The sequence below is a fragment of the Silurus aristotelis genome, assembly GCF_946808225.1.
Source record: "Silurus aristotelis genome assembly, chromosome: 4".
Classification (NCBI taxonomy): domain Eukaryota; kingdom Metazoa; phylum Chordata; class Actinopteri; order Siluriformes; family Siluridae; genus Silurus; species Silurus aristotelis.
In genome coordinates, this window is record NC_139577.1 from 5,562,107 (window position 1) to 5,586,819 (window position 24,713).

Sequence of the window (24,713 nt, forward strand, 5' to 3'; positions counted from 1 at the left end):
ACAGAAAAAAAAAAGCAAGTTCCTTGTTATGTTACTAAGAGGCCACATGACACTTAAGATAATTTCCATAAATGTTCTAAAGTTCCATAGACCATATCAGTTTATTTATTATTGATTGTAATCATCTACTGTACAAGTCTATGTATGACTTACTATAAATACGAAAATATTTCAATCGCACCCTTCTGACCAATCAGAACCTAGAATAAAGCAGCCGTGTGCTAAAACATTTGCTCATTCCTTCATCTGATTCCATGGAAGACATAAAAGGTGCAGATGTTAACTTCAAAACTATTTGATGCGTAATAATCCATTATTGCAAATATCTATTTAACTCAGCAGTCAGCGTCTCAGCAACCGTAGCTCGTCTCAGCAGCCAATAACAAGCGTTATTTGATCATCGTAATACCCGGATTATTATCAAAGCCCTGTGGATTGAAATGAATGCTGAGAATATCAGTATTAAACATCGACAACTTAAAAAAAGAACAAGCGAATGAAATTTAATGAGCAGTTTGACCGGGATTGTGTTTAATTATGTTTGTGTGAATGTGAGATTTTCTCAATGCTGGTTTTTTTCCCAGTCAAAACAAGCTGCCACTCGAAAGTTTTGGAACACCTGCTCCTTCTGATGTGTAGCGGCGTTTACTCCGCATGACCGATACAGACACAACAAAAAGACACAAAAAAGTCATGTTTTTTTAAACAAGGAGAAATACAAAAACACATCTTTCACCAAAAACATAAATATCGGTTTTTCGAGTCTTGATTGACTCAATTTCGGTCTACGTAGGTCCAGGTCCAGGTTTGTGGCTTGATAAGGTTTTAGATTAGACAGGATAAAGTTTTGCTTCACAGTAAAGCTTCATGTGGTATTAATACATCAATATTAGTTTCATTTAGGAATATTGAATGTACAGTACATCATCTATACATTTTTCGACAGTCTGATTTTGTTTCCCAACACACTTTTTTCCTATAATAAGCCTGAAAAATCTACTAAGAGAAAAAAAAAAACTTAATAAGCACTACTAAAGTACATATCAAAAGTAAAAAAAAAATTGACTATGGCTTTAGAGTGACACATGTATGCTCATGTTGTTTCTATGTTACAAACTAGGTGTTTTCACAGTGTGCAGATTTACTTTGACCAAACAACCATATAAACGTCCAAATGTTCCACTTCACTTAGATTTTAAAAATCCCCCCTCAGCATTAATAACAGCTTTACACACTCTTGGCATCAGTTTGTTCAGCTGAAATACTTCAAAATGCGTTTTGTAAAACTTGCCAAATATGTTCACTAGTTGAAGATTTCTTTCTGAGCTTGGGATCAAATTCATCCCAGAGCAGTTCAATAGGATTTCAGGTGCGGTGACTTGGCAGGCCATTCCATGATGGATAACACTCCAGCTGACTGTTTGCTCTGTTTGCTTGGGCATACGCTTTGTCTCGTCTCGTCTTATGGTGAATTCGGTTGCAATGAGCCGTGGTACAGATGGAATTGCACAGTGTTGACGTAAGGAATGTAGCTATTTTTATTTTAGTATTTCCTTTTACTCGGAATAAGCGTCCAACCTTCCATGCTCTATAACAACCCCAAAGAATTAAGCTTCCACCTCCATGTTTGACTGTGGGGGTGAGGCATTCTTCTACCATAATATCTACTGTTTTTAATCTTACAGAAGTTCTTTTGTTCAAGACAAAAATGTCCAGTTTCGACTCATTTGTCCAGGAAATTCTCCACCAGTCATTCAGCAGTGTTTTTGCCTTTTATTTAGTTTGTTGCATAAAAACAAAAGGAACATGCTTGTGTCTCAGACTAGGTGTTTCTTAAGAGTACAGTCATTTCTTTGGCTGAAAATTTAAAGTAAGAAAATGGGTAAAAAAGGTAAAAAAAAAAAAAGTTCCTCATAGATGCAAAGTTCTCAGTCAGCTCTCAAACTGCTGATTGTATACATGGAGAGATTATGACATAGCTGTAGAAAGGTCTAATTCCTGTTTCACTGACAGACTCAGAACCAATACCGGAGTGTGCATTTAGGATGAGCTAGCTTTTCTCCTGCGCTTCACACAAATGAATGGTGTGGATTAGCGCTAACAATAACAGCCGGATGGGCCGGGACGCCGGTAGCGTAAGCAAGAGCACTATCTTCAACTCAAATAAAATTCTAAGTAAACGACTCTCTGCTTCCAAGACCTTTGAATGACTTTTCCACACCATCAGAAATCAATGCTCAGCCGGGTGGGAAAAAATGGACGATGTGGCTGCAGGTATAAAAAAATGCTCCGGAACATGTGATTGTGACAATCCATAATCTCCGCTTTGTTCCAGCGGCGCTTGGGCAACGTCACTTTTTTTTCCTCAGCACGAATCGATGACCTTTTAGTGCTTTGGCATATAAACCTGCCCAAATGCCCGGCAGCAACCTGTGTCTTATTTAATGCCAAGGCAACTTTGGAAAATGAGATCAACGGGGCCACTCAGTCACCTTTCTGCCGTAATCAGATATTAATTGTAATTGTTACCCTTCTCAGTGGGGTGTCAAAATATTCACCTTGAAGACCTTTCCTTCATCCTTAAAAAAAAAAAAATAAATGAATGTGATTTGTATTAAAACGTTTATTTTTTTTATTTTTTTCCTAGACAAGAGAACCAACTGAGAGTTAATCAGGTGCTAGTCAACTGATGCTGTTAAAACTTTTTGCTAATTTTCTCCCATTAATACTTTCTTCTGATTTCCTGAGGCACATTTGCATAATATTTTCCTTCTACACAATTGTATTGTTTTCTGTTAAAGTCTGGACTGGATTTAATAGTCTGATTTAACTAATCTGTTTAGGTTTTAGAAAATGAGCAATGCCTCTGGGCCACTCATGAGAGATGAAGAAAGAAAGGAAGGAACAAGGGAAGGAATGACTGACTTGTCTTTGTATATTGAACAAAGGAAGGAATGAAGGAAAGGAGAAAAGAAATATTAGTCTGTCAGATGAATTAAGAAATATCAAGACTGGAAGGAGGGAAAAATCTAGTCTTTTTAATTTGAAAAAAAGGAGGAGGGAATGAAATACTAGGCTTTGTAAATTGAATGAAAAGAAGAAAGGAAGAAAGCAGGGAAAAAAAATAGGAATCAGGTTTATAGGCCAAGGAATTTGTTTTCAGCTGTTAGTTACTCTCAAAGTACAGACATAAATAAAACTATACATTCAGCTTAGACTATACAAGACAAAACCGACAAGACAGGACAAAAACAGACTATACAAGACAAAGACAGTGTGAGACAATATAGACTGTATGAGGATTAAATAGGGATACTGATTATATGACAGATCAGTAATGTATATAAAGTGTACATAGAGTGCATGACAGTATTTAGGATTTTATATAATATACAGCAGCCATAGTGTGTGTAACATATACGGATAATGAGATTACTCACAGTTCTGATAGTGCAGTACTTATAGATATGATATAAAGCAGGTAATATATTTATGGTGAGTTGTTGATGAGGCTGATTGCCTGGGGAAAGAAACTGTTCCTGTGTCTGACAGTTTTGGTGAACAAAGTTTTGTAGTGCCTGCCAGAAGGGAGGAGATGAAAGATGTGTCCAGGGTGCGAAGGTTCAGTAGTGATTTTCCTGCCCGGTTTTTGTTTTTTGTTGAAAAATCTAGTCTTTGTAAATTAAATGAAGCATGAAAAGAAAAGAAGGAAGATGGGAAGGAAAATCTAGTCTTGGTAAATTGTAGAAAAGAAGGAAGGAAAAAATAGAAGGAAAGAAGGATAGAAAATGAGTCTTTTGTAAATTGAAAGAATAACTAGTCTTTAAATGAATGAAAGAAGGGAGGATCAAAAAAGAAAGAAAGAAAAGTAACTCCTGAGTAAAATTAAGTGAATGTGAATATATATATATATATTCACATATCTATATATATCTATATCTATATCTATATATATATATATATATATATATATATATATATATATATATATATATATATATATATATATATATGTGTATATATATATATATATATGTGTATATATATATATATATATATATATATATATATATATATATATATATATATATATATCTATATATATATCTATATATATGTGTATATATATGTATGTGTGTACATACAAACACGTGGTCAAACACTCGCTCTAACTAACACACATGTTCTCTCTGCATTTATCTCGAGACGTTTCATATACGCGCTGTGATCCAGGAGCCACTCGAGCACTCGCTGCTCTCTTTGTTTGTTCCACCTCATTAATGACTTTGGACACTAATTTAAAAAGCCTTCTGCCTCCTTCGAGAATAAGCAGCGTGAGCATGTGGATTTGTGAACGTTGCCACAAGAAAAGACGTGTAAAGCATAATCAGATTTTTTTAAACAGATTGTAGAAATGACAGCACAGTTGTAGAAAGAAAAGAGAGAGGGAAGAACGATCAAGCAGTCAGTTACAACCAATCATTTATTCTATATTAAGGATGGTTCAGAAAGTGGGTTAGAGAGACAGAAAAAGTGAGATAAAGACAGAGATTGAATGTAAGAGTCAAGGAGGGAAATGAAATCAGAGACCAAAAAATTAAGTAAGGACCATGAGATGTTGAGAGAATTAAATGAAGAAACTGCATGTGAGAGAAAAATCAGACAAAGAGAGACAAAGAGAGGGGGAGAGAGAGAGAATGAGATGGAGAAACAGTGCGGTTGAGACTTTGAGAGACCGAGAATGAGACTGAGGAAGTGAGACCAAACAAATAGGAAGTTAATGAGATATTGAGAGGGGTTGAATGAGACACAGCGAACATAAAGAGAAGGAAGAGATAAAAAATCCACTGAGAAATGGATAGAATGGAAAGAGGGGTAGTGAGAATGTATGCTAGAGAGAGAGAGAGAGAGAAAAAGCAAAGAACAGACAGAATGAAGAGAACATGAGACAGAGAGAGGAAATGAGAAGAGACAGAGTATAAGAAAGATGCAAATGAGAGAGAGCATATCACAAAGAAATAGCAAAAACATTTGAAGCAGGCAGGTGGATAGATGGAGCATGAGGCATAGAGAGTGACAGAAAAGAATGAGAGACACCAACAGAACAGACTGAATTTAAAAGAGAGAGGTTGAGGCAGGCAGGGGGAGAGAACATGACACCAAAAAAGACAAAAAAGAGGGGAGAGAGCAAAAGAGAGAGCAAAAGAGAGAGAGAGAGAGAGAGAGAGAGAGAGAGAGAGAGAGAGAGAGAGAGAGAGAGAGAGAGAGAGAGCGAAAAGGCAGTGTAAGAATGTATGACAGAGAGAGTAAAAAAAGACAGGTTAAAGAGTATGGGGAAAGAGTGGTGGTGAGAGACAGGGATTCATAAGAACAAAGTATAAGATGAGATTGGAGATATTGGGAGACAAGGAAAGATAATGAGAGAGGATTCTGTGTGAGAGAAAAAGAGAAAAAAAAGAGAAACTATCTGAGACAAAGATAGTGAGAGGTTTCAAGAGAAAATGAATCACACAGAGAGAGAAAGAAAGAATGAGACAAAGAGATGCACAGGAGGGAGAACGATGAAGAGAGAACTGCTGGATTGAGAGATTGAGAGCGACAGGCATCAGGGGAGAGAGAAAGTAAGAGAGAGAAGGAAAGAAAGAAATGTGTAGGCTGCTGAGTAACAGAAACAAGTCCTGCAGAGCTGCACATCACATTTCCATAGAAGTTTCCACAGAAATCAAGTCTCTGAGCGATAATTACTGTAATGTGTAGTATGTCTTAATGCATAGTGTTTGAAGTGTGTATAGTGCAGTGTGTATAAATTATAGTACATTGTGTAAATGGATTGATGGATGGATGGAGTGATGGATGGATATTGTGCATCGTGTAATGCATAGTGTGTAGTGTAGAATACATAGTGTAATATGTAGTGTGTTGTTTTGTAATGTGTAGTAGGAAGTGTGTAATGTGTAGTAGTTGTGTAGTGCCTAGTGCAGCATGGGGTGTAATTTGTAGTTCCTGGTGTGTAATCTGTAGTGGATATTGTGTAATAGTAAATGGTGCATAGTTTGCAGTGTGTAGCATGTAATGTGTGTGGTGGATAGAGCACAGTGTGTATTGCATATGTGTTGCACGGAATGTGTAATGCGTTGTAGACAGTAGCATAGTTTTGCATTGTATAAAGTTTGGTGGATAGAGCATGGTGTATGGTGCATAGTGTGTAATGTGTAGTGAAAAGAGCACAGTGTGTAGTAAATATTGTGTGTAGTGTGTAAAATTTGGTGGACAAAGCACAGTGTGTAGTGAATAGTGTCTGGTCGATAGAGCATAGCATGTAGTGAATTGTGTGGTGTGTAGTGGATAGAGCACAGCATGTAGTGAATGTTGTGTGGTGAATAGTGTGTAATGGGAAGTGGATAAAGCACAGGGTGTAGTAGATGGGATACTGTGTGGTGCATATTGTGTATTGTGTAGTAATTATTGTGTGGTGTTTAATGCATAGTTTATAGAGCACAGTGTGGTGGATATGGTGTATTGTGTAGTGAATAGAGCGCAGTGTAGTGAATATTGTGTGGCATGTAATGCATAGTGGATAGAGCAGAGTGTGTAGTGTATAATGCGTAGTGTATAGAGCACAGTGTGTAGTGGATATTGTGTGGTGTGTAATGGGTAGAGCACAGCGTGTAATGGATATGGTGTATTGTGTAATGAATAGAATGCAGTGTGTAGTGGATATTGTGTGGTGTGTAATGCGTAGTGGATAGAGCACAGTGTGTGGTGTATAATGCGTAGTGGATAGAGCACAGTGTGTGGTGTATAATGCGTAGTGGATAGAGCACGGTGTGTAGTGAATAGAGTAGAGTGCAGTGTGTTGTGGATATTGTGTGGTGTGTAGTGGATAGAGCACAGTGTGTAGTGGATATTGTGTGGTGTGTAATGCATAGTGGATAGAGCAGAGTGTGTAGTGTATAATGCGTAGTGGATAGAGCACAGTGTGTAGTGAATATTGTGTGGCATGTAATGCATAGTGGATAGAGCAGAGTGTGTAGTGTATAATGCGTAGTGTATAGAGCACAGTGTGTAGTGGATATTGTGTGGTGTGTAATGGGTAGAGCACAGCGTGTAATGGATATGGTGTATTGTGTAATGAATAGAATGCAGTGTGTAGTGGATATTGTGTGGTGTGTAATGCGTAGTGGATAGAGCACAGTGTGTGGTGTATAATGCGTAGTGGATAGAGCACAGTGTGTGGTGTATAATGCGTAGTGGATAGAGCACGGTGTGTAGTGAATAGAGTAGAGTGCAGTGTGTTGTGGATATTGTGTGGTGTGTAGTGGATAGAGCACAGTGTGTAGTGGATATTGTGTGGTGTGTAATGCATAGTGGATAGAGCACAGTGTGTAGTGGATATTGTGTGGTGTGTAATGCATAGTGGATAGAGCAGAGTGTGTAGTGTATAATGCGTAGTGGATAGAGCACAGTGTGTAGTGGATATTGTGTGGTGTGTAATGGGTAGAGCACAGCGTGTAATGGATATGGTGTATTGTGTAATGAATAGAATGCAGTGTGTAGTGGATATTGTGTGGTGTATAAGGCGTAGTGGATAGAGCACAGTGTGTGGTGTATAATGCGTAGTGGATAGAGCACAGTGTGTGGTGGATATTGTGTGGTGTGTAATGTGTAGTGTATAGAGCACGTTGTGTAGTGAATAGAGTAGAGTGCAGTGTGTTGTGGATATTGTGTGGTGTGTAGTGGATAGAGCACAGTGTGTAGTGGATATTGTGTGGTGTGTAATGTGTTGTGGATAGAGCAGAGTGTGTGGTGTATAATGCGTAGTGGATAGAGCACAGTTTGTAGTGGATATTGTGTGGTGTGTAATGGATAGAGCACAGCGTGTATTGGATATGGTGTATTGTGTAATGAATAGAATGCAGTGTGTAGTGGATATTGTGTGGTGTGTAATGCGTAGTGAATAGAGCACAGTGTGTGGTGTGTAATGTGTAGTGTATAGAGCACGGTGTGTAGTGAATAGAGTAGAGTGCAGTGTGTTGTGGATATTGTGTGGTGTGTAGTGGATAGAGCACAGTGTGTAGTGGATATTGTGTTGTGTGTAATGGATAGAGCACAGCGTGTAATGGATATGGTGTATTGTGTAATGAATAGAATGCAGTGTGTAGTGGATATTGTGTGGTGTGTAATGCGTAGTGGATAGAGCACAGTGTGTGGTGTGTAATGTGTAGTGTATAGAGCACGGTGTGTAGTGGATATTGTGTGGTGTGTAGTGAATAGAGTAGAGTGCAGTGTGTTGTGGATATTGTGTGGTGTGTAGTGGATAGAGCACAGTGTGTAGTGGATATTGTGTGGTGTGTAATGTGTAGTGGATAGAGCAGAGTGTGTAGTGTATAATGCGTAGTGGATAGAGCACAGTGTGTAGTGGATATTGTGTGGTGTGTAATGGATAGAGCACAGCGTGTAATGGATATGGTGTATTGTGTAATGAATAGAATGCAGTGTGTAGTGGATATTGTGTGGTGTGTAATGCATAGTGGATAGAGCGCAGTGTGTAGTGGGTATTGTGTGGTGTGTAATGTGTAGTGTATAGAGCACGGTGTGTAGTGGATATTGTGTGGTGTGTAGTGAATAGAGTAGAGTGCAGTGTGTTGTGGATATTGTGTGATGTGTAGTGGATAGAGCACAGTGTGTAGTGGATGGTGTGTAATGTGTAGTGGATAGAGCACAGTGTGTAGTGGATATTGTGTGGTGTGTAATGTGTAGTGTATAGAGCACGGTGTGTAGTGGATATTGTGTGGTGTGTAGTGAATAGAGTAGAGTGCAGTGTGTAGTGAATATTGTGTGGTGTGTAATGCGTAGTGAAAAGAGCACAGTGTGAAAGGTGTTGTAGATCATGTGTAATGGATAGGGCATAGCGATAGTGTGTTGTGCATAATGTGTAGTGTAAAGGGCACAGTGTGATGTGAATATTGTGTAGTGCAAAGTGTACAGGTTCCTAGTATGTAAGGAACTTTTATAGTAGTTATTAAAATGAGTAATAAATAGAGCACAGTGTGAAGTACATAGTGTACAAGGTGTAGAATATAGAGAACAATGTGTAGTGCATTGTGTGTGGTCTTACTCAAGCTATTGTTCTAAAAATGTATTTTACATATAAACCTTACGATTTTAGCTACTGGGAACCCTGATCAGACAGGATGCATATGGTCTAATTTTCATATGAAGACAAACTGTACATATGTAACTGACCTTTCTTGAACTCTTGACGCCGAACTATTGATGCCTCACGCACAAACTGCTGATGCAAGTTGAGGAGAAAACTCAGCATATTATACCAGCCAAAATATCGGCTTACAGCTTCACATTTTTACAGAGGATGATGTTAATTGACACATAATACTGCTTCTGCAGACACAGTGGAAGTAATAAATTATTCAACGTGGGGAAAGTTTTTAGTTTTTTTTTTTGTTGTTTTTTGGAATAAAACACGCATATATAATTTATGTAATTAGAGCTCTTTAAAGGTCCAGGTATGCTTTATTACTACGCATTTAAAGAAGCAATCTAATGAACACACCTCTACGCAATCTATCCGAGGGCTGCCTGAGAAATCATTTGTATATTTACTGATTTGCATAATTCACATATTGAATGTGGTTTTACTGCAAATTCTTACTTAACATTCTTTTTCATGGATAATTTGCTTAAAAAAAAAAGTGTTAAAAAAGCTTAATCAAATCTGAATACGTCTTATGACCCAATTCCTTATGCGTCACTCTCCGTTCTGTTTTCTTCAGGTGTAAAGAAGGTTTCCAGGGCATCCGCTGTGACCAGTTCCTGCCCAAAACAGACTCCATTCTGTCTGATCCAAGTGAGTGTCCAATTTTGATTCCACCTTATTTATCCCCTCTGCACATTTAGGCTGTAGTGCATAGTGTACGATGTGTAATAGATTTTGGAAGCTGCTTGTGTGTAGTGAATAGAGGATAGAACATAGTGTACTACTATCTAGCTTGTACTACATAGTGTGAAATGTGCAGCAGAATATTTGTATTACGTAGTGAACAGTGTGTAGTTCATGGTTTTGTAGTGAGTAGGGTATACAGTAAAGTGTACACCATAGAGTATATGCATTTTGTGTACCGCATTGTTTATAGTACATAGTGTGTAATGTGTAGTGGACAGTGTATAGTGCATAAGTTGTAGTGTGTGTGGGGTAGACGGTAGTGTATAGTGAGCAGTTTGTAGTGTTTATTGTTAATTATTGTATAGTGAGTAGTTTGTAGTGCTTAATGTTTCATTTGTAGACTGTAGTGAGTGTGTATTGTGCACCGAGTAGTGTGTGATGTGTAATGCATAGTATGTAGGGTGTAGACTATATGGCAGTGGGTAGTGTGTAGTGGATAGACCATATTGTGTGATGTGTAGTGGATTGTTTACAGTAGTTTGCAGTGTGTAGGGTATACAGTAGTTGGTGGTACATAATATGAAATGTGCAGCGGCTAGTGGATGGGAGGTAGTGCATATGGTAGCATGCATAGGGTTTGTTAGTGTGAAATTTGTTACGTAGTGAGCAGTGTGTAGCGCAGAGTAAGTAGTGTGCAGGGTATGGGGATTGTAGTACAAAGTGTGAAATGCGCATAAGATATAGTGATTAGTTTGCAGTGCATTGTGTCTTACGCCGTGTTGGACAGTGATGAAGTAAATGTAATTTGTTACTGTACTTCAGTAAAGTACAGATATGTGAAAGCTACTTAAGTATTTCCATTTGAGGAGACTTTAACGTCATTCAATTTCAAACTCGAATCTCTTTTTACTCCACTACATTTTGCGAAATCAGTCGTTCCTTTTTATTTCTGAGTGGAAAAACGTAACTGGTCAAGCAGGAAGCAAACCACCAATCAGTGTAGAGCGTGCGCTCTGTTTTGAAGTTGTTTTGATTGCAGCTTAGTGTTATCTCCGCAGCACCAACATAGAGTTCGGCGTCAGTTCAACAGCAAGCAGAAGAGGAATAGATAGGAATAAAGAGAGGAATAAATGATGGAAGAAACTCCTGACTCGAACTCGCCACAGCACCCGTGGGCTTATTTACAAGAATTTTTTTTTTGAAGTACAGTAATCCCTCGCCTATCGCAGAGGTTACTTTCCGGATAGGGGAAAATCCGCGAAGTGGCAACCTAATATGTATACGGTACAGTATACAGAATACCTGTATATCTTACGGCTTTATAAACCGTCCCGACACGCTTATAAACCTTTCCTCTGCTCTTAAACACTTTCAATATTCTTAAATCTGTCATTTTAACATATTAAAATCTATATGGGTTCTCGACAGTAGAGATACAACTGATGAAGATGATTCATTAAGTGTGCAGTACTACTGATGATGAAGGTGATGATGAAATGAATACACCGCATACCCAAGAGGAGCTTTTGAAAGCTTCATTATTAAGGCTAGAAAATGCTTATTTTGCCGGAAAAATTATTAAAATAACTTTTAACAATAGTACCTATATACCGCAAAATCCCACGATACAGCGAAAAATCGGCAAAACAAAATTGGAGATGTAAAAACCTGCGTTGAAGTGAGACCGCGAAAGCTGAACCGCAATACGGTGAGGGATAACTGTAGTTAAAAATAAGGTTTTGGGCTCATGATATTTGTAATTATATCAATCAGTGTTTGATTAGTTAATATCATTCTATTAATGGATTGATGTGCTATGAGTAACATTAGAGTCTTTTCACATAAACTGACTTGATTAAGCAAAGACTCTTGTGACAAAAATGATTACAGGAACATTATAACCATAATAAATCATAGTACTTTGGATACTTAAGTACATTTGAAGGCAAAAACCTTTCTACTTTCACTCAAATGAAATTTTAAAGGAAGCACTTTAACATTTACTGGAGTGATATTTTAGAGTGTATTTCTACTTTAACTCCACTACATGCTTTGTGGACTTCATCCACAGAAGCAATGGCCCTAATGACTGTGGTGGTCTGATTATTATCACTACTCTCCACCTCTGTTTAATCCCATCTTATTATTTAGACAGCATTGTCTCAAAAGCCACACCTGGACCCCTCGCCGCCTTCTGGCTTTAACGTAATCCACCCTAAATTCAGATAATCTCACACTCATGAAAGATTAAGTGACAGATGATGTGTTTAGCACTCCAAATATATCCGTGTTTAAAAAAAATGGGCATAGCCCAAAGCATTTTTAAAACATTATAGCTTTACCATCTTTCTAAGCTTTGACCCTGACCAGGCAGGAACTAAGGATGAATATACAAACCGCATCATATTGTGTCTTTAGTCCTCCAAGCTCCATATCTGAATGTTCATTTGGAATTAGAAATATTCAACCTTCATGTTCCATGCTGCTTTGATGCTAAAATCCATTAGTATGCATTTGCACAAGTATATAAAATGGCTGCCTTCCACGGTTTCCAATTTTATGTAGGAAATTCTACAGAGTCCAATTGCTCAATAGAACCAGACCTTTTTATTACACCCGTCAGGTTTACAATATTATCCTTAGCTCATTATTTTCATCTAAGCCTAATGCATTTATACATTTAAAAAAAAGCCACCCTTAAATGCAAAGATTTATGAAATCTGATGATCTCATGCAGCGTATGGACTAAAGCTCTATTTCCATTTCCTCAATCCGACCATGCATCCTTGCTTATTGACAGCTTACCACATTTTAAATCTTGTTTCATTTCTTTTTAAAGCACGATATTTCTCCAGTTTTAGAAAAAGAGAAGTTTTTCGAATGTTCATGGTTAATGGTTGAAATATTCTTCCTTAGAAATTGTGTTTTGGCCCATGACGTCTTGCAAAACTTCCAAGACGTAGGTTATCATTGCCTGGCTTGTAGACACGGAAATGAGAGTTTTAAGGGCACAACACTGTAGTTATTCTCCCAACGCTATACAGATTTCTACCATGAACTGCATTAACAGAGCCGAAAGAATCCGTGTCCTGTTATACGATTACTGATGCTGAATCTAAAACCATAATGAAATGAAAAACTGTTTCTCCAGAGTTTTTAACATCCGATTACAGCTGCTATAACAAGTTCTAAAAGTACAAAACAATTTTTTTCTAAACCCACACAGCCCCAAAAAAAAAAAAAAAAAAATTATATATATATATATATATATATATATATATATATATATATATATATATATATATATATATATATATATATATATATACACACACACACAGTACAGTTTATTTTTTCCTGTATTATATTAACATAAATGGCCTTCTAAATGGGAATGTAAATATCATTTCATGTTTTTATTCTCATTTGTTTTTTTGTACACACAAAAAGACCCTTGGTGAAGGTCAGTGTTGGATGATTGAACTGTGATGATTGTGTTGATTTATCTTCTGTAATTATTCACCGAAATATAAATTGAATTGAATAAATGCAGCAGTGTATTAAAAAAAAACAATCTATATTGGCTAGATTGAAATGTTAGCCTACAGAACCACAGAATTTATGCACAAAGGAAAAAAAAAAAGAAATACACTGAATTAACTAAATGAATGTCATTCTCGTCGTGAATTGTAACCTTTTTGGATTATTGACATGGCTGACAGAATACAAGTTCTTCTCTGATCTTCTCTATTTCTGACCGTCAAGTGCGAGATGTTTACATTAGAATTATGATCAGCATCAGTGGAACATGCTGGGGGAAAATGTCACGGTGCTAAAACTCTCGATTTCGTACGTCAATCACATCGGCAGGGAGGTGATTTCTCTCAGGAGGAAGTGGGAATGATGACGATTCCAGTTTCTAACACTCCGGGATCTTGAGGTGGCCTGAAAAAATTTTGGATAAAAAAAAAAAATCCATCCATCCATCCATTGAAATGAATGCAAATCATTTAAAACATTTTGTATTACTGTGATAAGAATGTTTGTTTGTTTATTTGTTTTATGTGACGCATTTCATTACTATTATAAAATGGATGGATGGATGGATGGATGGATGGATGGATGGATGGATACTGATGATGGATGGATGGATACTGATGATGGATGGATGGATACTGATGATGGATGGATGGATACTGATGATGGATGGATGGATGGATGGATGGATGGATACTGATGATGGATGGATGGATGGATGGATGGATGGATGGATGGATGGATACTGATGATGGATGAATCGATGGATGAATACTGATGATGCATGGATGGATAGATGGATGGATGGATGGATGGATACTGATGATGGATGGATGGATGGATACTGATGGATGGATACTGATGATGGATGGATGGATAGATGGAGACTGATGGATGGTTACGGATGGATGGAGACTGATGGATGGATACGGATGGATGGAGACTGATGGATGGATACGGATGGATAGATACGGATGGATAAATACTGATGATGGATGGATGGATGGATATGGATGGATAGATGGATGGATGGATAGATGGATACTGATGGATGGATACTGATGGACGGACGGACGGACGGACGGACAGACAGACAGACTATACAGAATAACTTTTGGAATCTGTTGGTGAGGAATGATGTAATAGACATAAAAACATGTCTAGGACAATTAAACAAATCTACATAATGTGCTGTTATTTCTCTGCCACACTTAAAAGTATGGAAAAAATAATTATTCTTTATATTCTTCTCTTTTAGACTAATTGTTTTAAATATTTCTGATCAGCTGATTATTAATGTCTTATCAAATATTCAACGAATGAACAAATGAACAAACACTGTGCCATTATGGCTACAGGTTTTAAAAGATTTCCCTCAGCAAAGAGGATTTACGTTCGGAAAGAACAACACGTGCAATACAGGAAATCCATTTTGATCGCTGCAATTCATGTGCCAAGACCGAGCGCATTTCCTCTCGTTCAAACTCATGAAATATTTATGCAAGGCTGCAGTAATGGTTTTAGATGGGCCAATTACCGTGAGATATGGATCGCGACAACCCGTGGCCTAATGACCAAAATGTGAATTATATCCTGATTTCTAATGCACTTCCTGTCAGGACTATGCTCACCTTGTTGACATGCTATGCAGGTACAGAAGGTGGCAGTTCCTTGATTTTTTATTTTTTCTTCCCTTTGCATTCCTTAAAAACCTATTTCCCACAGTAACTTAATTTAGCCTCCATCTGGCATCAATTCAAATGCATGTCACCGGGTTTTTGATTTACGGCAGTCAGTCACGTGAGATTTTTGCGCCGGAGTCTAATACATACATCAGTGCGCTGAGCAGGTTGCGTTTCTGTTGCGCGTGATTGACGGCGCCGCGTTAGCGCCGCAGCAGTGCGGCTCGGCACAGTAGAAATGTGTTGACTTTGTTCGTTCCAGAAAATTCTGCCCAAGATCTTTTGATTTGAGCGCCTTTTCTCTACGTGTGAAGGTTTGTTGTGAGGCGAAAATGTTGAGTTTTTATTGCCGTTGACTTCGTAATTATAACCCTAAAAAAATTGCCACGTTATTGACAAATCAAAATAAGTAATTCAGTAATTAAATAATTGTATCATTCATTTTAAGAAATTGTATTAAAAGAATTTAAATAAGTATTTGTATTATATTTGTATAAAAATAATAGCAAAGCGCTAGCAATTGAAGTCTCTATATAGAAATGTTAAATGAGCATTATGCCCGAACAGATAATGTCAAGATATATTTGAAATATTTTTCTTTCTTGTTTTTGATTTTTTTTTTTTTTTTTTTTTTTTTTTGTCAATCGGAATCTCTGTGAATGAGATGTTAGCTCAATAAAAACATATTTTGAAACTCGAGCTCTGATCAATCTGATGTGAAAATTCAGCAGCATTGTGATGTAATACATCCTAAAGTTTAACAGCCAATCAGGAGCCAGTATGCAAATGAGCTCTTGCACCACTTTACCTTGTGTGGTTTTCTCGACAGATTTTTTTTAGTTTTTCAGAACATAAATTTATTTCGCTCCTTTTCTTTATACACGTTTAATGATTATGGTGATGGAGTGCGTTTTGTGGTTGTAGACGTTCTTACGGTTTTGTACATGAAAACTGCACTTCTTATTAAATACATTTCCGGTTAAAGTTGCATGACTTTAGAATTGATGGGCTTTAAAATCCAGGCCTTCAGGAGGAAAGGTTTAATTGCTTGAGTAAACCTTTAAGATGCATTATTTAGTAACAAGTTTCTCAGTTACTAATTGCAAAGGATGTTGAATTCTTGATTACGGGGTTTTAGTCAGCCGCTCCGTATAGCTGCAAGGCTGCCAGTCTGCAAGTCACAGGATCAAAGTAATTTTAGCCCAATAGTCAAGTCTTAGTCTCCAGTATCATGTATTTGATGTCATTTCTGTGGTATTAGTTATAAGAAAAACACTTTGGGATTACTTTCTCTGTTTTGTAGAAAGTAATCAAAGATGTTGTGGTAACAGTAAATTTGGGAACATCCATCTTTATATTATGAGATGCTTCTCTCCAGAGGCAAGCAATCAATCAAGAGATCTATCTATCTATCTATCTATCTATCTATCTATCTATCTATCTATCTATCTATCTATCTATCTATCTATCTATCTATCTATCTATCTATCTATCTTATAAAATATAATTTATATTTATTTATTTATAGATTTGTTTATTTATCTATTTATAATTTTTTACTAATTGGCTGGGAATTGATAAGAATAGAATACTGCAAATTTAAAAGCATGTTTGCCACAAATCAATAATTTAGTAATAATTCAGTCTGTCACAGAATAATTTCTCATGCATTTCACAAAAACAGAACTACACTATATGGACAAAAGTTTGGGGACATCTGACCATAGGATTGGTATGTGGTTTCTGAACATCCCTTTCCACATGTAGTTTGCTGTGTCACTAGGTTTCTGAGTGTGCGTCTGGAGATTCATTCAGTGGCAAGGATGTTCAGGTAAAGACAGGTAATGATAAAGGTTAGGTGGAGGCCGTGGGTGCTGTCCGGGTTCACATTCACCCCAAAAGTGGTCAATAGGGTTGAGGTCAGAGCTCTGTAGCAGGAGATCTTCCAACCCAAACCCATGTGAAAAACATATCATCTTGCACAGGGGCATTGTCATGCTGGAACAGCTTGGGTCTCTTAGTTAGAGTAACGGCAAGCCGCATCGGCTACCACCTCCAAATACATCCTAATTGAGTGCCTCTAAGTTTTTGGTAAGTTTGGAAAAGATCCACATATACTGTAGCTGAAAAAGTCAGGTGTCCCAATAGTTTTGTAAACCATATTAAAGGGGAAAATTTTTCCAGTAATTGGTTTTTTACACAGAATCAGTACATTGTAACAGTAGTACCTTCAAACTATGCTAATCTCCCATAGGTGGAGAAGAAATCTTAATACCTGGTAGTTTCTCCACTTCAAATGTTTGAAGTGATGATATCTTAATGGTGTAATCACTTGCAATTCAAATTTGTCCTCTATAGGTTTAATTTAAATACTCCTCTTCTATGCACTGATTACATGGTGTAGGGTATTTTGCTTTTGGTTGGGGGGGCACTAATAAAGATGCCTTGTTTGTCTTTGTAGCTAACGAGATTAGTGCAGACAAACACGAGGATGTAACACGTGGTTATTTGTGCGTATGTCAAAAATGATACCCGTTCCCTTTATGTTGGACTGAGAGGCGAATTTATTAAGCTCGAATGGCCACCAGTAGCCTGAGAGAGGGTGTAATCACATCCAATCAGTGTTTCTTTCTCTTCAAATGTCACGCTTTGTATATTGAACGGACGGGAGATTTTTCTTCGACAGATTCGCGCCTCGAGCAAAGCCAGACTCGAATCGCTAGGACATCCAAGGTAATGTGTGCTCAGACCTGACACGTCAGACCTTTGGGGTTTGGTTCCTCTGTGGAAAAGGGGGATGAGGCTGAAAAACAAAGCTTCAGCAAAGAAGCTACTCTGACAATGATTATTGTTGAAAGCAAGCTTTGAGATTGAATGAATGACTGACGTTCAAACTGTCGCTTCGTGTTCAGGTTTGACGGTTGGCGTTTATTCAGAAATTTCGGAAAGGGAGAGATTTATTCAACGTTTATGGAAGGAGTCTCCAGCGTCAGTGCTTTGTAGCACTCTGTAAATATGATTTCATCTTAACTTCAAGAGATGCTAGGTTCACTAATTTACCCAGCAATCAATTCCTCGCACTATGCCCTCGTTTTGTTCTTAACTCCCCACACTCTGCTGAGTCTCTTGATACATCACATGCCACTGCTGTAGTTTGGTGAGTCTGGTATATTTGTAGGTTGTAGTAGTGGTGTGATGTACGAGGAATGAAACAGTTCAGGACTGGGTGGTTTAAGATAAAAAACAGTAACTCTCTTGCTAAAAATATAAGACAAATAGGAACCATCATTCAATCTGCAATGGGTTTAATGGTTAGAATGGGAATTATTATGGTTATATGGGAATTATATCTATCTATCTGGGATATTGTAATGGTTAAGGCTCTGGGTTACTAATTGTAAGGTCAAGAGTTTAAGCCCCAGTATTGCCAAGCTGACACTATTGGGCCCTTAAGCAAGGCCCTTAACCCTCTGTTCTCCAGGTGCACTTAATCCTGGTTTTACACCTTTATAGACTTGATTGTGACCTGGTGGTACTGGAACTCTGATCTAGAATTATTATTGAAGCAGTCAGGGCTTTTTAGCAGTCAGAGGAGTTTGCAGTGTGTTGTAACATGGTCAGCTGTGGTATTAACTTCCAGCGGAAGAAACAGAGTATTTATAGCTGCTATATCAAGTCAGAACAAAAACTATTAGGAAAGTTCCATTTTTGGGGTGTGTCCAGGCCAAATATCTTGATGTATACAAATTTTTCGAAATTCAACCTGGCAGTTTGTAACTCAAATGCAGTTGTGTGTATTACAAAAAAAATAAATATTTAGACTCTGTGGATTTTTTTGTTTTTCACTTTCCTTTTTTTTTTTTTTCTCCAATCTCATAACGAGCTCTTAACAAGGTCACATTGTGTGATCGGGTGTGATTCCATTTTCTTTCCTCAACTGAAGCATTGTTTCTTTTTTTTTTTTTTTTTTTTAGCTGACCAAACACATTTTTTTTTTTAATAGGTGATGGGTGGGTCTGAGTTCTCATTGGAAAGTTCACTCTCGCGGTATATCTCGCGGTTGAAAGCATGAAATGATGCACTTCAAAAGTCTGGCTTGAGGACGTCAATCACTTTTAATCATCGCTATAACACTGTGAGGTACAGAAAGCCAGAAACAGCAATCAGATAAGAGTAAAGGTGACTTGTGTGTGTGTGTGTGTGTGTGTGTGTGTGTTTATTTCTTTTTCAGCATTGCTCAAATTTGTTGAAGGGGGGAAAAAAAACTTTCGAGCCGATATATAGTCAAATAAATCGTACATTTATAGCTGCTGAGTTGGAGCTCATTGTGTCTAACGATGACAGTCTGTCTTCCCCCCATTGTTAACAAACCTCCAGACTTCCTGTCTGCTGGCTACTCAAGTTTTTAGCAGGTTTTTATTTGAAGGTTTTTAGTGCAAAAAAACATTAACTCTAGACAAAGAGATATCGAGGAAAATAGAGAAAATTTTTAACAAAAATGAAAAAAAAGTCTTCTTTTTCTCCTACTCCTCCTTATTATTATTATTATTATTAGAAGTAGTAGCAATAGTAGACACTGCTTTTTTCATGTTAGGAGTTTGATCTCACAAATCATCATTCCACTGCTTTCAAATTCATTCTGTCTGTACAATTTATCATGTTTGCACCACTGCATTTTATGTAGCATCTTGTGATATTTATGTTGTTCAATGGAGCACCTTTATCCTGGAAGAACATGGTGAACATTGGTGAAATGGCAATAAAAGCCACTTTGTGCGATACTAATTTCTATATAAAGCAAGGTTCCTAATAATGACCATCTTCGTCTTTCATCAGCGACTGGAAATGTGATTGGACAGATTATTAAAAAAAAAAAGATTTATTTTTTTTTTTTAACAATTAATCATCATTGCTTTTACTAGTTTCTTTTTATAACCTTTTTTTTCTTTTTCTGTTTGTGTGTTTTGTAATACATATTTAAACTTTTAGTTTTGTTTTATAATAATAAAAAAAATAAGTAAAAACGAGTAAGAAAATGGCTTCCTTTTTTTCTTCCTTCCTTTTACTAAGGGGTACTTCCTTCCACCCTTTCTTTGACTTCGTTCCTTTCCTCCGTTCCTTCCTCCCTTCTTTCCTTCTACTTTGAGTACTTTTTGCTTCCTTCATTTCATTATTTATACTAATATTTGATCTTACTTTTTTAACTGCGCTTATGACTGAACAAATCATTTCATTTAATTTGATTGCAAACTCAGATCTTGGCAGATCACATGCGAAGTATTCAGAAATGAGCTGCAATAGCCGCAGTCGTCATCATTCAGCATCGAGTCATAGTATTTTCACAGATCTGTATTCCAAATCTTGCTACTAAATTGATCATGCAACATTAAAAAAAAAAAAGGTGACATTGAAGTGGGCACTAGTTTGCTTTCTCATCCTCTTAGCTCTGTCAGTTCAGGTTCCTTTCTGAGCGTTTCACCCTCATTTCAATAAGTTGATGGAAAAACGTTGCTATTGGCAGTTCTTGCTCATTTAAATTCAGCCAGCTATTGCAAATGTATAAGAAATGGCAAAAGGCAGATCGTCTGAGGGGTTGAAAGTGTGGTCCAATTAAAAATCGAAGAACTTTCTGTTCATGATTTGGTTCATTTAACAGAAAAGAAAGGGGGGAAACAACCAAAAACTACACATTGTTATTCCATAAATGTATTCGTTTCACTTTACAGTTATATAAATATATGGCATATCGCTTCTTGAGCGGGTTCAACATACACAGATTACCTCGTCTCGTGTTTTTATTACATCATGTACACCGGGTAATGAATTATATTTAAGCTGTGAATAAGTATGTGTAATAAAATAAATAACATGCAAATCTTATTTGGTGAATAAATTATATTTAGTAGCCAAAGTGTTGTATTTTCATGTATTTTTTCGAAGGCGGGGGCATGAATTTAGCTTTTTCTGGTATAAATCTTCACCTAAATACACACACACACACACACACACACACACACATTTTCACCAGTTGATCCCTTAGAGCTTTAGGAAATGAATGTTTTGTCTCAAAATAGAAGCGTGTTTGCTCTCTGCTTCTGATCCTGGAAGAACAAACACAATATCTGTTTTGGCTTATTATTTGAAATCTGGTGGGGGACTGTATATTTCACAGCTAGGCCTTCAGTGGTGTCCTGCCTGAATCTATCCACTGCTTAATACAATCATTACGATGCCACGGCTATAGAAAGCATCAATATTATAGACAAACGCAGTATAACGGAGTAATGCATCACAGACAGGAATCTCATACCGCGAGAAGGAATGTCAATACTAGAGCAAGAAACACAATGACCATAATTCAACACATCTTCTTTCACTGCAGCCGCAACTGCACCATGCACATACATCATCTCTAGCAGAAATCTCAATATTAACCTTATAAAACCCGACCCCACGTTTTGCTGAGGATATAAAACGAAGGCAAATTGTGTGTTTTTGTGCAAATTTTACCAGAAAGAAAAGACAAAAGAATAACCGGTTGTTGAAAAAGCTTAAGAACTGTTTTAACCAGTCGACCCTCTGCCATTTTATAGGAGACCTTTCCTCATGATGTCCAGCTTTTCTCGAAGTCCATCTTGAAAATCTAAGTGTATCTGCACCCAAATTAATTTCTTCTCTGCCAGGAATGAAAAAAAGGCTATTAAATCCACATATTTGAGTTTGTGCAGTTCGCTACGGATGCAGTTTGTGAATGAATGCAACATAAATATACTCTTCTATACAAGAGTTTTGTTCTTCTTAACCCACTGGAATTAATGAACTAAACATGTTTTTATTATTTTATTACCGTATTTTTTCTGACTATAAGCCGCTACTTTTTTCCCCACGCTTTGAACCCCGCGGCTTAAACAACGAAGCGGCTAATTTATGAATTTTTCCCTGGGTTTTTCCCGGTTTCACAAACTTCAAGCCAAAAAACTGAACCCCATAACATGACCAATGAAACTTTTGACCAATGAAATTATCGAATGTTCTGAGCTGCACGGCTTCGGGAGAAAAAAACGTTGTTTTTAAACGCACGACGATGCCAAATGATAAACTCCTGAGAGAAATATTTGTGAAAGGAAGAAGGAAGACAGTGAACAATGACTTTCTTGGTAGGCTACTGTTTAGATACAAGCCGTTGTATCGCGTTGAGTGAAGGGATAGCGCGCTAACTCCAGTTGCAACAGAAATCATATAAGCACAGACAGGTTTCCAAAACTCATGCTTTTTAATTTTTCTTGGCAACAGCGTTACAGGTTAGTCAAAGAAACTTAGAAATCAGCATCAGAAAATAATAAGGACATATTCCTCGGTCTTGCACACATGCAGTAATACTGGAAAAATGCAGTGGCATGCTATTCCCAAAATACCGCTATGCTCCTAAAGGAAGCGCAACATATTTCACTTGTTACACCGTGTGTAACGTGTCTTTTGTTAAAGCCTGTGTAAAGTACATTAGTGTAGACTTATTTATGTTAAAAATAAAAATATCTGTAAAATTCAGTGGGTGCGGCTTATATATGGGTGCGCTTTATAGTCCGGAAATTACGGTAATCTTAAATTCTATTAATTACACTACAGTTGCGTCATTCCATTCCGAGCCTGTCCTGTCTGTCCTGAAGAAGTCTGAAAGAGTACTGTCTGTTCCAAAGTGCACCCACTGGAAAGTCCTACTGCAAATGTTAAATACATTTCTCTTTACAGAAAACATAACCATCGCAGTTACATGTATTTATTAGTAGCATTGGATTGTGTTAACAATGTACACTGAATTATCTGTTGCTATAGAAATGCACTCTTCTGAACTCGAATGAACCTGCGATTGGAATCACAGCCAGGTGTTAAATATATACAATAAACTAACACCTTATGCCTAATCAGATTTGAGAACTCAAACGCTCCGGATATGACCGTATGCAAGTGCTAGCTACTTTTAGATATGACCGTTTATTGTAGCTAACGAGCTGCAAATGTGCAACCAGTCATTGACATAAGGCAGTGCTGCATTAGCACTGCATACAGGACATAAACAAAGTACAAGTCTCTTTTTCTCTCATTTGCTTGTTTGTGCATTCTTGATGATTTCATGAACCACATGCATGTCTGCATTAGCTCCTGCTGGTTTGATCTACATGATTTATTTCCTCAAACCCCACAGTCTCTTATGACCTGACATCCTTCTCAATCATAGGCAGCTCTCATGCGGTCCTCCATTTAGTTTGACCACCATCGGTTTACCATTGTCTGAAAGCTGACGGCGAGCATGAACGCCCCAATGCAAAGAAAATGGAAATAACCTTCACGCGTCGCCTCAAAGCATCTCTGCATGACTTCATTTGATTCCATTAACATCTGACCAGAGCTGACAAAGTGTAGATTGATAGTGAAGTGTGGCTACTGTGAGAGTCTATAATGTATAAGAAGTGAAGTGTTTGGGAGACAAAAAAAAATGATACATGAGAGAAGACAAGACATGCTACATACATTAGTCATAAACATGTAACACTGTTATTTCCAATGACCTCAGACAACCATCTGCTTCTCTCTCGCTCTCTCTTTCTCCCCATTTCCCCACCAGTCACTATTCCCGACTTCTTTCCTACCACTGTGACCACTATTACTTTATTTCCAATCTCAAGAGCCTCTGGTCTTCTTTCCAGCATGTGTGTGTGTGTGTGTGTGTTTGAAAGATAAGATTTTCAATATAAGACCCAATCAACCTTTATCAGGTCTTATATCAGGGTAGGGCGAGAGTACAGCTTTAGCGGGGCCTGTGAACGCTGTGCCGTCCAATCAGATATAGCTGTAAGACATTGTGAGCCTCCTTGCAAGACATCTTTATCAACTGCAGGTACCAGATTTTATGTCCTTCATCAAAGACAAGGTTTGCTTGAATTATTAAATACGTTTGAGACTCATGGTTCAGAAACACTTTTTGTTTCATAACGTTGCATATACAATATTTGCAATAATTAAAGCTCCATGGGTTGGCTGTTTGATTTCCAATGCTGCCCCGTGTGGCTGGACTTTGTATGTTCTCCTTGTGCTTTATTGGTTTCCTTTGGGTATTGCATTTTCCTTCTCCGTAATTTAAAACACATGCTTTTCTTAAGAAAGAATAAATGAATGAATGAAAGATCTCATACACTTTTTGGCTAAAAAGATTCTACAGTGGTCGTCAGGAGAATAAATGTGAATAAATGCTTAAAACCGATTTCTGTATGAATCTTAAAATAATGTGGCATAGCAGGGGGATTAAAAATGTTTTTAAATGGAATTAATTTACAACAGTGCCTTATGGGAGGCCATCCAGATCGCAAAAAGAAATCTAATTATAGTCTAATGGCCTATGTTATGAATAAGGAATAAAACACCTGGGTGTATGTGGCTATAGGAAAAAGAAATGCGATGATTAAGCGCAGTGTGATATGATGCAACACAAAGTTACTATTACCTCCTAGCTGTTTTCCTGTCTCAGCAAAGTTTTATTAAGAGCAGGCCATAATAATCTGCCAACAGATAAAAAACATAAACGTGCTTTTTAT

General features: G+C 37.3%; 1 protein-coding gene across 2 annotated transcripts in view; it reads left to right on the forward strand.

Annotated features, from left to right (window-relative positions):
• The window catches only part of nrg3a (neuregulin 3a), a 365,695-nt gene that overhangs the window by 306,691 nt on the left and 34,291 nt on the right, over nt 1-24,713 (forward strand). For both annotated transcript variants that reach the window (XM_083540457.1, XM_083540458.1), the window contains exon 3: nt 9,795-9,868. In XM_083540457.1, the coding sequence (XP_083396583.1) occupies nt 9,795-9,868 (74 nt within the window). The remainder of the gene's footprint in view (nt 1-9,794; nt 9,869-24,713) is intronic.